This window comes from Aegilops tauschii, chromosome 1 (genome assembly GCF_002575655.3).
Source record: "Aegilops tauschii subsp. strangulata cultivar AL8/78 chromosome 1, Aet v6.0, whole genome shotgun sequence".
In the NCBI taxonomy this organism is placed as follows: domain Eukaryota; kingdom Viridiplantae; phylum Streptophyta; class Magnoliopsida; order Poales; family Poaceae; genus Aegilops; species Aegilops tauschii.
The window spans coordinates 249,698,928-249,712,961 of NC_053035.3; the positions used below are offsets into that span (position 1 = coordinate 249,698,928).

Here is a 14,034-nt window from a genome sequence, read left to right on the forward strand (position 1 = left end):
GTTTAATACTATTATCGAAAGTATGCACCTGAGGGAGATAGAGCTCATATGCAGACAGTTCTCCTGGGTGAACACATTGCAGAATCCAACATATGAGAAGTTGGATCGAGTTCTCACCAGCTTTCAGTGGGAGCAGAAGTTTCCTTTGGTGATGGTGCAAGCCCTACATAGGGGCATTTCGGACCACACTCCATTGCTTGTTGACTCTGGGGGGGCGACCCATGTGGGAAACAAGAATGTCTTCTCTTTATAACTAGCATGGTTTCAGAGAGGGGGCTTCATTAATCTATTATCCCGGGAATGGTCTAAGGTCATAGGAGGGAGGTCTAATGTTGAGCGATGGCAAAATAAGATTAGGCATTTGTGGCAATTCCCGAGGGGCTGGGCTAAGAATGAAAGCGGAATTTATAAGGTGGAAAAAGATAGGCTTATGCACCTTATAAATGAACTCGGCCTAAAGGCAAAATCTGTCTTACTAGATGCAGACGAACAGGCATCTAAGATGGAGGCTGAGCAGAAATTATGAGCGCTTCTTAGAGAAGAAGAGATGAAATTGGCACTTAGAGATAAAGTGAGGCAGGTCGTCCAAAGGTGATGACAATACTCAGTTCTTTAATTTGATTGCAGATGGAAAACACGGGAAGAAGAAAATCTTCTAGCTAGAACGGGATGAGGGTACAATCGTAGGACATGAGAACCTAAAATTGTACATCTCTAACTACTATAAACAGCTTTTTGGTGCTCCTAAGGACAATTTTGTGTCTCTTAATGAACACATGGTAGGGGATATTCCTCGCCTCGGGATAGACAAGAATGAGATTTTATCTGTGCCATTCATGGAGAAAGAGGTGTTTGAGGCCATGTCACAGATGAAGAATAATAAGGCACCTGGCCCAGATGGCTTCCCAGCTGAATTATATAAGAAATATTGGCATATTATTAAGGGTGCCTCGTGCCAATGTTCCATGACTTGTTTAATGGCCAACTATGGCTATTCCACCTAAACTTTGGAACAATAACGTTGTTGCCAAACAAGGTGGAGGCAGTGCATATTGAGCAGTTCAGACCGATATGTCTGCTCAATGTGATATTTAAATTTTTTACAAAAGTTGATCCAACCGATTGACGCGGATTGCACATAGTGTGGTGCAACCAACTCAGACGGCTTTCATGTCGGGCAGAAACGTACTAGAGGGTGTGGTTGTCCTACATGAAACACTACACGAGATCCACTCAAAGAAACTAGATGGGGTGGTCTTCAAGGTGGATTTCGAAAAAGCATATGATAAGGTTAAATGGTCGTTTCTCCACCAAGCCAAACTATGATGGGGTGGTCTTGAAGGGATTCGATGATTCATGGAGGAACCAGGTCAATTCTTTTGTACAAAAATGTAGCATCGGGATTAAAGTAACTATGACATAGGTCACTACTTCCAGACTCAAAAGGGTCTAAGACAGGGGAACCCCATGTCACCTATATTGTTCAACATAGTGGTAGACATGTTGGCAATTCTCATAGGTAGAGCTAAGGAGGACGGACAAGTAGGAGAACTAGTACCACATCTGGTGGATGGTGGGGTGTCCATACTACAATACGTGGATGATACTATCATTATCATGGAACATGACATGGAAAAGGCCAGAAATATGAAGCTCGTGTTATGCCTGTTCGAACAATTGTCGGGTTTGAAGATTAATTCTAACAAAAGTGAATTGTTCTGTTTTGGGAGAGCCAAGGAGGAACAAGAAGCTTATAGACAATTGTTCGGATGTGAACTGGGTACCCTACCGTTTAGTTATCTGGACATACCAATTCACCATCGCATGCCCTCTAATAAGGAATGGAAGTGGAATAAAGATCGATTTGAAAAAAAACTAAGTTGTTGGAAGGGTAACCTTATGTCTTATGGGGGCCGGCTGGTACTGATAAAATCAATACTCACGAGTATCCCGATGTTCCTTTTGTCTTTCTTTGAAGTACTGCTACTTGTGTGCTATGTTGGGATTTCCCCAAAGAGGAGAGGATGATGCAGTACAGTAGAGATAAGTACTTCCCTCGGTTAAGAACTAAGGTTATCAATCCATTAGGAGAACCACGCGAAACCTCGTTAGCAGCACCTACAAACAAAAGAGCAAATACTTGCACCCAACGCGGTCAAGGGGGTTGTGAATCCCCTTGGCGGTTGTTTGCAAGGATCAAATCTGATAGTGATAGATACATAAAATAAAACACACAATATAATAATGGTAAATAAATTGCAGTAAGGTATTTTTGGATTTAATGTATGATAAAGGTAGATCCGGGGGCCATAGTTTTCACTAGAGGCTTCTCTCTCGAACAAAAAGCATACGATGGGTAGACAAATTATCGTTGGGTAATTGATAGAAAAGCACATAGTTATGACGATATTCAAGGCAATGATCATGTATATAGGCATCACGTCCGAGACAAGTAGACCGACTCCTGCCTGCATCTACTACTATTACTCCACCCATTGACCGCTATCCAGCATGCATCTAGGGTATTAAGTTCATAAAAAATGGAGTAACGCCTTAAGTAAGATGACATGTAGACAAAGTAAACCCAAGCAATATGAATAAACCCCGTCGTTTTCCCCTTAATGGCAACAATACAAATACGTGTCATGTCCCCTTCTGTCACTAGGATTGAGCACCGCAAAATTGAAACCATTATAAAGCACCTCTCCCATTGCAAGATCAATCAATCTAGTTGGCCAAACCAAACGGATAGATCGAAGAGAAATACAAAGCTATAATAATCATGCATAAAAGAATTCAGAGAAGACTCAATTAATATTCATGAATAATCTAATCATAAACCCACAATTCATCGGATCCCAACAAACACACCGCAAAAGAAGGTTACATCGAATAGATCTCCAAGAACATCGAGGAGAACAATGTATATATTGAAGATCAAAGAGAGAAGAAGCCATCTAGCTACTAGCTATGGACCCGTAGGTTTGTGGTAAACTACTCACACATCATCGGAAGGGCAGGAAGGTTGATGTAGAGGCCCTCCCTGATCGATTACCCCTCCGGCAGAGTGCCGAAAAAAGCCTCCAGATGGGATCATGGAAGAACAGAAACTTGCGGTGGCGGAAAAGTATTTTTGGGTGGCTCTCTGATGTATTAGGAATATTTGGGAATTTATAGAGGTGGAATTAGGTCAAGAGGTGCCACAAGGGGCCCACAAGCCTGGAGGGTGCGCCTCCCGAGCTTGTCGCTTCCTCATGGCTCTTCAAGTCTTCTCCCAAGCCTTCTAGGGTCCCTTCTGGTCCAGAAAAAATTAATCCAAAGTTTTTTCTCCGTTTGGACTCTGTTTGATATTGATTTTCTGAAAAGCAAAAATAACAACTAGCACTGTGCACTAGATTAATAGGTTAGTCCCAAAAAGTGATATATAATTGCATAAAAACAACCAAGATTGATACTATAATAGCATGGAAAAATAAAAAATTATAGATACGCTGGAGACGTATCAAGTACCTGCATGGGTACGGAAAAGGTTAGATTTCTATCGAACACAATTTTTTTGGCAACGCGATGAAATAAAGAGAAAGTAAATGCTTACTAAATGGGATATCATTTCTAGACCGAAGGACCAAGGTGGGCTCGGCATTGAGAATTTAGAGGTAAAAAATAGATGCCTGCTCAGTAAATGGTTATACAGGCTTTCTGTTGAGAGTGAAGGCATGTGGGTACAATTTTTGCGTAATAAGTACCTAGAGTCTAAAATCTTGGCCCAGGTTACCGTTAGACCCAATGATTCACCTTTATGGAAGGGGTTGATGAGAGTGAAAACGGCCTTCTTCCATAGAACAAAATTCATCATTGGAAACGATAATAGTGCTATTTTCTGAGAGGATACTTGGCTAGGGGAGGCGCCTTTAGCAACACAATATATTTCCCTGTATAATATTGTACAACGGAAGGAGGCTTATGTTGTTACAGTATTACAGTCTACACCTCTAAACATTCAGTTCCGGAGATCTTTAATAGGAGACCGATGGAACACTTGGTTACATCTTGTGCGGAGGTTGATGGACGTTACCTCTCTAATGAGCCAGATATCATTCACCGGAGATTATCTATGAACGAAATATTTTCAGTGAAATCTATGTATGTAGACCTAATTAAATCTGGTCCAATTCCGAGATCTATACATATTTGGAAAATTAAAGTGCCTTTAAGAGTCAAAGTCTTCATGTGGTTTGTTCACAAGTAGGTGATCCTGACTAAGGATAATTTGGCAAAGCGAAGTTGGGAGGGCAATCAACGATGTTTCCTTTGTGATCAAGATGAATTGATTACGAGTGTCCGCTGGCTAGACTATTATGGCATTCAGTTCATATAGCCTTTAACATTACCCCTCCAAATAGTATTCACACGTTATTTGGGACGTGGCTAAATGGAGTTGATCCAACTATTGTGACACATATTCGGTTAGGAGTATGTGCATTACTTTGGGCTATATGAAACTGCAGAAATGATATGGTTTTTAACAGACAGAGTCGAATTAATTTTTTACAGGTTATCTACAAGACCACTACTTGGATCCATACGTGGTCGTTACTCACTCCTGTGGAAGTTAGGGAGCCTTTGGTTACTGGGTCTACCCGATGAGAGATGGTAGCTCAGGACATCTACAACCGGTTTGGATGGGGTCCAATAATAGGTTAGGTGTTTAGTCATCTCGTCCTATTTTTGCCGGTTGTGGCATTTTACACTTATTTGCACTTTTCTTCAGCTCCGACCAAGCTTGTACTAGACTGCAGACATTTTCGGATGTTTTTCTTAATAATATGGCTACATGCATCACTCTTGATGCAGAAACCGGGGGTAATCCTCCTTTTTCAAAAAAAGAAAGAACATTACCAGCAACCATTATTTATTTTTTAACATCAACAGCAAACATTACCAGCAACCATTATCTATACCTACTAATAAAAGAAATAGGTATTCTTAGTCCGTCATGCTATTTTATAGAAAACCCCACTGATGTTTCTGGCATTAAACCCGTAGTATATATCAAATGTTTTTTAAAATACTCATATCTTCTAGACAGTAACTCCAAATTTAACATGTTATATATGGAATTTGATTAGAAAAATATGTAAAATCTGAATATGATGTTATTTTACATGTTAACCATTTAAAAAAATACTATCTAGGGTGCAATCCTAAAGTGCATTATCCGCGTTTCTTTCATATCAGTACTGATCCGGATTGTGGATGAATATCTCAGCAAAATCAAGATTGGGGGCGAAATTGAAGGTCTCTTGCCCATTTCTTTGCCCTTTTATTTGTACGTATTAAATCTACATGCAAACTGTGTTTAATTAGAAGACATGTGGAATCTTGAACTTGCGCTTTTGTAGGCAAAGACCATCTTTGTTTGGGTGGTAGCTACAAATACTTAGATTATAGACAATTTTTTATAAATTAAGAGTGTGGGGTATTCTTTTCTCCCGTTGCAACGCACGGGCCCTTTTGCTAGTTATCCTAACGTAAAACAGAAAGACCACAGCAGGGGTACTGCATTAGGCAAAAAACAGGAAGAGAACATCACCACTTCTCATCAGGCCTGAAAAACGAGATGGAGAACAGAATCCATAGGCGCACGAGAGTAAAAAAAAAGTGAAACAAATGGCAAAAGATTTGCCATATTTCCTAGCAAAAGTGCGGTATTTGGTTAAGTCACAAGCGCGTCTGCCTATAAGGATTAACCACCATACATTGACCATTGTCCAACCAACAAGAACTGTTAGAGACTGCTCGCTGCTTGGTTTCTGATTTCCCAAACCTGTGCGTGGCTGTTTACCAAAGGACCTGGATAGCAGGGATCAAGTGGGGGTGCCGTGGGTGCCATGACGCCCCCTCCAAAGTCGTAAAATAAATTTTACTATGTACCTAACACTAAATATCCGTTCACTTGTTGCTATTTTCAGACCATTTGTTGAGATAATGATGATGTTTAGAGTAAACTTTAAACTGTGGCACCCCAAGCCTGCAATTCTATGTCGGGCCACCGCTGGGTAGTGCAGGCCAAATCCTTTTGGCTACATATACAGTACAGAAGGAACAGGTGAAGCACTGGGAGTCTGGGACTGGGTAGAGCCTCGATGTTATCTCCTCAGTTTCTTTGTTCGTTTATCTCCTCTCAAGGTTATGCCTAGTGATTATAATCTTGTTATTGAGACATTAATCAGAGGAACACTTGCCCTCTAGGCCCCTATCACACACACCGGTCTACTGCTGTCATCGCCAGAGTTATCCGACAGCAAGGATCACCGAGTGTCAGCGGTTGCAAGCATGGACAGCAAAGCATAACTTCAGAGATTCAGTAGCCACAAGCACAATGAGACTGCCAGGTTTAACATCTGTACATATACAGTTTGGCACTGCACATTCATTCGTCTCCACGGCTAGAAACATGCCACTCCTGTCCTCATCTATCAACACTTCCATCTCTGAGGCTTGGCTGTTGCCTGCAGCTGTAGGTCACGGCACCCGACCGACACCAGCCACAGTTGAAAAATCCAATGAACATCACTTGTGGGATATTCTAGTATCGCAGTAAATAGATGCCACTCCAGTGTGTCAGTTCAGATGTTCAGTTTATCGGAGTATACTAAGTTTTACTATGATTCAGAAAATGCTAGTACTGTTTGTTTTCCTATGTAGAATCTCACAAAACAAAAAATGCACCAATAAAAATGGATGGCTAATCTCTACATCGTCAGCTTAGAAACAGCATTGTACCACAGCATCAAATGACGATGCTGCTTTATTATCAAAGCATAAGGAAATCTTCAGGTTCAGCACCACCAAGCAAAAAAAAAGACAACAGAGCAAACGGGAACATGTTTCAACAAAGAACAAATTAAAAACAGTTCATCTTCATCACATTTCACAGGAAACGAACAAGGCAGACGCAACTCAGCGCCCTACCAACAGCAAATCCTCTCCGGAGTTCAGGTCCACTGCAAAAACTCCAAGCCTTTCTTTTCATCTCCGCCTCACTGCAGCTGTTCACGAAACACCCTGAGGATGTCGGCGAAGGTGACGATCCCGGCGAGACGGCAGTCGTCCTCCTCGTCGAGAACCCACAGGTAGCTCACGCGGTGGGCGAGGGCCTGCACCATGACGGCCACCAGCGAGCTCGCGGGACTGCACACCACGGGCTCCTCGGTCGACCGGCGCCCAAAGCTCCCCGACGACGGGCGCCTCAGGTGCGGCCGGCCGGTGTCGTCATCTGACGACGAGGAAGAGAGGGAGAACGACGTCATCGTCTCGTCCTCCATCAGCTCAAGCATGGCGTCAAGGCCCTTGGCCTTGAGCCCGGTCTTGATGGCGCGCAGGATGTGCTCTGGCGGCGAGCCGAAGTAGTCGATGTATGCCATGAGGTCGGCCGCCGAGAGCGTGGCGATGGCCGCGGCTGCCGTCTCGTCGCAGGCAGCGAGGTGCGCGGTGGAGATCTCGCCGACGAGGTGGCCGTCGGTGCTGACCACGGCGACCGCGGTCTCTGCGGCGATGGCCCGGCGGATGAGGGGGACGGCGGACAGGGCTGCCTCGTCGGGACGCACCGACAGGAAGTCGGGGCGCACGAGGCCGAGGGAGGAGACGGAGCGGGCGGCGACATGGTAGAAGAGGGAAATGGAGTTGAGGAAGTAGCGGACGAGGTCCTCCTGCGTGAGCCAGCAGAAGTCGCCGGTCACGCCAGCGACGCCGCCCAGCTGCTTCTTGCGGCCGCCCGAGCGGAGCGGGACGGCGAGCACCTGTGCGCCGCTCAAGATCTCATCAAGAGCTTCCAAGACACTGCAGGAAAGATCAGTCACACGCATCAGCAAAACTGAACAAAATCGAATATACATAGTTTATTAGTAGAGGGCAAGAAAAATTTCTTAGATCTAACGCCAAAAACAAAAGGGTAGGCATATTCCGATGCCGCGCACATCAAAGATCCTTAACAAAAAGTTGCTGTGTTTTTTTGTCCAGGATTCGATCAAAAAAGCGCAATTTCTGAACCACATGTAGGGCAAGAAAAATCTCCGTGGAAGCGACCGAGCCTGTCGACTATCTCACAAGGAGACATGGGGGATGTCGCGATCGGCATAGGAAGACACGGGGATTGGCACCACAAGATTGTCCCAGATGCGTCGGACGATTTGACACGAGTTGCCCCCCTTTCTTCGTTATCAGATACTACTAGCCACTCGTTCGAATCGCCACGCATATTCCAATCGCAGGCCAAATTCTCCACGTAATTCGATAAGAATCGTCAAATTATGGTTCCTCCTGAAACTTTTTTTTACTACAATGGGGAGAGGAACATCGCACATCTCCAACATCAAAATATTATTCCTATTTTTTTAACAAAATTATGATCTTTCCCTCACAAAATCTTTTCAATTAAGATCTTGACTTGAACCGCGTCGCCCTGTAACTTTGCCTTGCCCCCACCTAGACCTTTAGCAAAACTCCAATCTTGAACAGGCGTCCGCAAAGACCAAAGACGCGTACGTTTCAACGAAAAAAGTAACGGAATCACAGTAAATTAACCGAGCGGGGCCAACAAGAGGGGAAGGGCCGAGGGAGTACCTGGAGCGGGGATCTACGCGGCGGACCTCGCCGGCGCCGTCCTTGGGCAGGAGCGCGGAGACGGGCCGGTCGAGCGCGGCGGCGGGGCGCCCGAGCGCGTCGGGGGAGGAGCAGAGGAGGCAGAGGACGTCGGCGAGGCCGGCGCGTCCCACCACGGCGCCGCGCGCCGGGCCGACGGCGATGCAGGCGGCGGCAGCGGCGCGGGGCCCCTTGCGGACCGTGGCGGCGAGGTCGCCGGCGGCCGCGGAGAGCGGGAGCGACCTCACGGCCGGCTTGCCGATGCAGAGGTCCGACACGTCATTGGCCAGGAGGCTCACTGCCATGCACTCGCGGGCGGACCCTGGGCCGGTTTCGAGGACGAAACCCTCACGCGGTGTGGAAGGGGAAATTTTTTCGACGGGAGGACGAGGAGAGAGAGAGGCCGGGAGGAGGACGAGAGGCGAGAGGGGGATCTGGATTTTTAACCACGGCAGGCGGGTCGGGAGGGAGTATATATAGGCTTTGGCGGAGCCGGGGACGACGGTACGCGTCTTGCGGCAGCTGTGCGCGTATGACGGGTGGGGTCGGGTGTGTGTCGGGCCCACGGGGAAGTGATAAGGGTCGGGGCTACGCTTGGTTGGTTTGACTGTAGCCGTGGTTTATGCGGTGGTGTCATGCTGTGGATGAGCTGTATCCGGCTCCGCTCTGATTTAGTAGAACCTAGCTTGAGTTTGAGCCGAGCCGAGGAGACCTGGGCTTGATTCCAGAAGATATGCAGTGCAGTGGTGCATCTTGCCCGGATTCCAGAAGATATGCAGTGCAGTAGTGCTCCCGTAGCCGGCGAATCTACCGGCATTCGGAGTCAAAGGAGCACAAGTTCAAGATTTCCTGGGACTGTTTTTGGGTCATATGATGCTTTTTACAGTATCTTTGGTTCAGATTCGGTCTACATAACGATCTCCTCTAAACAATACGGTATTTAGTACTTTCCCGTTCCTATTTTTAAGATGTCTTCACTTTTTTCCAAATCTGGTGTACATAGACGTGTTTTAGAGCGCTTGTTCACTCATTTCAGTCCGTATGTAATCCTTATCAAAATATCCAAAATGTCATATAATTTGGAACATATTATCTCTGTTCCAAAAAGTTTGTCTACATTTATCTTGATACGAATGTACCTACTAAAATATGTCTCGATAACACATCTAAGACATTTTTTTGGGACGGATGGAGTAGTATCACCTACTCCCTCTGTCCCATAATATAGGACGTTTTTGTAACCTATATTAGCTTGTAAAAACGTCTTATATTCTGTGATGGAGGTAGTAGTATTGAGCAATGCTATACATACAACATTGTATACTATTTGCTGCGGCATTTTTCCTTTTTAATTCGCAACGCGTATGCGAATCTAATGCTTTGGATCCAGTATGCACAGAATAGTTCGTATGTGAAATTTGAGATTTTGGATCAAGAGTTTTTTACATGATGATACAAACAGCATTTGAATCTATAATCCCACTGATGTGGAGCACCACATATACATGATCATGAACACACCATCAACCCCACAAAGGCTAATTGGATCAATGACTATCCTGTGCACGTGCCATTGAACGAGATAAATGTGTGTCACGTATGTAAATTTGATCATTTCATTTTTGAAGTTTGGTGTGTGAATGATCATTAAAGTCCACAATTCCACCAAGAAGTGGTTCATCTTATTTATGAGACCGTACCTATTTCTCCTATCTTGGCAAAACGGAACGTGATATCAATGTGGTTGCCCCACATCATATGCCACAATTCTATTGTCGACTCTAACATTTCGTGGATGCCCGTTTTGTTCGGACGTGCTAGCTAAAAATCCAAATGCTTATTCTTAGAGACGATATGTTATTTAGAGTTAGCGATATAAATTACGTCGTCAAAGTTGGTCCATCCCTAGTCCCTCTTTGGAAAACATGACGCCATGTGTAATGCTCATGGCATGCCGAAATATAAGCAAAATGAAAATTCAACAAAGAGCAATATAGTGGTTTGTGTGTAAATGTTGTCAATTTTTACTTCGCACAAAAACACGTCTATTTTCTTTATAGAGTCACAACAAACACTCCACTTATACAATAATGTCTAGGAGAGCAAAATCCACAAGAATACCAAGAGCTACGCCCTTGCTCCAAAGTCTAAACGACCACGGGTAAAATAAAAGTTTGCAAAGTTTAGTACTACCTGTACAAGATCATTCCGAAAATCTTTCCACGAAAAAGATACTGGTTGGGTTCAAAGAACACGTGCGGGCGTTCTTGTCGCCATCATGAGTGAGCAGGATCATATCTCGCTACGAGCTGAGTAGAACCGCAGGTACGGTCTACCTTGGCGTGCAGCGTCATACACGGACGGGGAGCTTTTTTTGACTAACACGAGACCATGTGCCACGGCCGCCACTCCGCCGTTATTATATAACCATGTGCGTGCGTGATTATAATAAACTAGTGTATAAAAAGAGAGCATGTGGTTGTTGTTCCAGCTTGGCAGTGACTCACTGGCACCGGCCACTGCCGCCTTTTTAATCTGTCGGGTTACCTTTAACCTCGTCATTCTTTTGACTACCCACAATGGGAGTAATATAGATAGTAACATCACACATATCTAGGTTAAATAGATGATGTGGCATGTAATAAATGAAGAAAGAGATAGTAGTGGTAACATAGCTAGTTACTACTAGTATGAGTAACATCACACATATCAAGGCAAGTTGTGTCTATAGCCTAATAAATGAAGTGCTCCATGTAACCACACATATGTTACTCCCCACTATAGAGGTAGTAACATAGACTAGTACATGGGTATGTTACTAGTCTATGTTACTACCCATTGTGGCTAGTCTTTGAGACAGACAATGTTTGTAGCCCGACCTGGATCTGGTCAATGCTGCGTGTTTTGTGCTCGATTGACTCTGAAAACACCATCTCCCCTTGTCAGTAGTAATTTTAACTTCCGTGTCGTGCAACTGTCTCAGGGAGATTAATTATCTCAGTTTTGGCTGGTCCGCACAATTGCCGCTACCGCGCAACCTTCGGATTTAAGCTACCCAGATCACCTTTTGAAATGGTGTTCTCCACATGTGTGTGTTTTTTATTACTGGGCATGACTTGCGAAGGCTAATGATCCTGGGGCTATGGAGTGAGGTGCGACGATGCTCACAGAGAATGCTGTCAAAATGATAAGGATCTGTGCGGCGGACCAGCCAAAAACTGAGATAATTAATCTCCTGCGATGGGTTTTCAACCCATAGTGTTCTGATGACGAGCATCTGCGAAGGGTTTCCCGGTGATGCGTTTGAATTCTCGCTTTTCCCTTTCTAGCATCCTTAAACTCTTGCTGGTGTGGAAGGTTGTATTGTTGTTATTTTCTTCTTCAGTATTTTCATTATTCGGTTTATGAAAAGGGGTTATGCTTGATTTAAAGAGAAGGAAAACAATTTATCTTTCTTCTTTTCACATGAGACCCCTTCTCTAAAGAAAAGAATACTCCCTCCCTTCCGGTTTATAGGGCTCAAATCTTAAATCTCATCAACCAAAGCATTTTGTGATTGGAGGAATGTATCTCGTACTTTACAAAACTACCCAAATTAAACTCATGCATTGATTTGGATTAATTACAGTGCATGCATGCTTGACCACTACTAGATGAGTAGGAACATTACATGCATTGGTGTGTTCCTTTTTAATTCTTGCATGCAAATATTTAATGCGCATTGGAAACAAAAAATAAGATGGAGATGAGCCCTCTAAATTGAAAAACAAAAAAGTTGAGATAAGCCTTATAAATCGGAAAAGAGGGAGTACATATGGTTAGTACAGCACTAGTTTTAGTACTCCTTCAGCCAATTACTTGTCGTTTAGGAATTAGAGTATATACTTGTGCTTTGTGGTGGTACAGTACTGTGTTTTGCTCCCATTAGGTCCAGCCAATCACTTGTCGTTTAGCAGTTAGAGCCCTCCTTTGACTAACAATTCACACTCAAACGGAAATCAGACTATATGTAAAGTACCACCTCCGTCTCAAAATAAATATCGCTGCTCTAGTATAAAATTAGTACTAGTACAAAGTTATATTAAATCACTGACTTATTCTGGGAAAAATGGCTAGTATGACCGGCATAGCAACCCTAATCAAATGGATATACTACCACAACCTGCCTGAATTTGTTTTCAAGAACCTTATGAGTACAATTACTGTGGTACGTACTGATCTTTTTCCCAATCCCTGTCTGACACCCATGCATGTTTAAAGGCCGCATCGATCATCAATGTTTGTGCGTGAAGGTGGTTGCACCAGAAACCTATTTTTGGTTGATCTCAGCAACAGAAACCTATTTTCAGTTTTTATTTGGGCGCGGGTTACCTATTTCCAGTTCGAGACATAGAGATAGATAGGGGCCATAGAGGATCGGTCATACTAGTCTAATTAATCGCCTCCCATAAAAAGAGTCTGATTAATCACCTTGTTTGTGGACAAAAATGGTGACGCACGAGCTGATCACACATGCTCATAGCAGATGAGTGTGAAAGGAAAAGCTCACATACCCACAAAATTCTCTATCATACCTACCCGTACGCGCCAAGATACTGTAGAAATCACGATCAACCATTAATTGAACTTTAACTTTGAAAATCTAATCTCAACCGAGTGACAAAAGAGCACCAAAAGAACCATCCATCTTCTCTCGAATATTCCTTCTCTAGGACCATGCACTCGAGCACCCGGCACTCCATGCGGGTGAAACTAGTCTACTTGATTTTTGTCTACTTATTAATCAGTCAACTCTCTTCTTTTTAATCAATAAAAAGGCAAATCTTTTGTCTCGTTTTAAAAAATATATAAAAATAACTGGGCCTACTCTTCCCTCACTTTACATAGGTGTATTTCTTAAGGAAAATACTAATACGTACTATTATGTAGTCAAACTTTGTTAGTTTCCTAAAAAAAATAGTACTCTAGAGTTTTTATGACATTGTCATGCCAGTTGAGCATAATCAACTTGTAAAACAAATGACTATTAATAGAGCGTGCACAGCGGAGTGATGGTGTCCAAAGTATTGTTTTTCACAATAACTAAACGCCAATCGTGTGAAAATCCAATTTGGGTCAGTCGATTTTCGCTGGAAAGTAACAGGCGTCCGAGGGAGGGAAGAAGCAGCCGCTGTGTGCCACACAACAGGTCACACGCGCCATGCGCCACATGCCCGCGCACCTGACCCATGCGTGCCCCACAGACCAGCACTAGTCTTTTCTGCGCACTTTGTCCTCACTCATGCGCACCCCGGGAGCTACTTCCCGATCGGTCACCCATCCTAGAATTACCCCAAGCCAAGCACGCTTAACTTTGGAGTTCTTTTCGAATGGGCTCCCGGAAAAAAAGAA

At 44.0% G+C, this 14,034-nt stretch overlaps 1 protein-coding gene across 1 annotated transcript; it reads right to left on the minus strand.

Moving 5' to 3' along the window:
- Positions 1 to 6,768: 6,768 nt before the first annotated feature.
- Positions 6,769 to 9,098, minus strand: LOC109764829 (CBS domain-containing protein CBSX5). The gene is made up of 2 exons (XM_020323612.4): positions 8,626 to 9,098; positions 6,769 to 7,842 (listed from the first exon to the last, which is right to left on the minus strand). Exons 1-2 carry the CDS (start codon positions 8,946 to 8,948, stop codon positions 7,044 to 7,046), a joined length of 1,122 nt encoding a protein of 373 aa, XP_020179201.3. The 5' UTR covers positions 8,949 to 9,098; the 3' UTR covers positions 6,769 to 7,043.
- Positions 9,099 to 14,034: the final 4,936 nt, after the last annotated feature.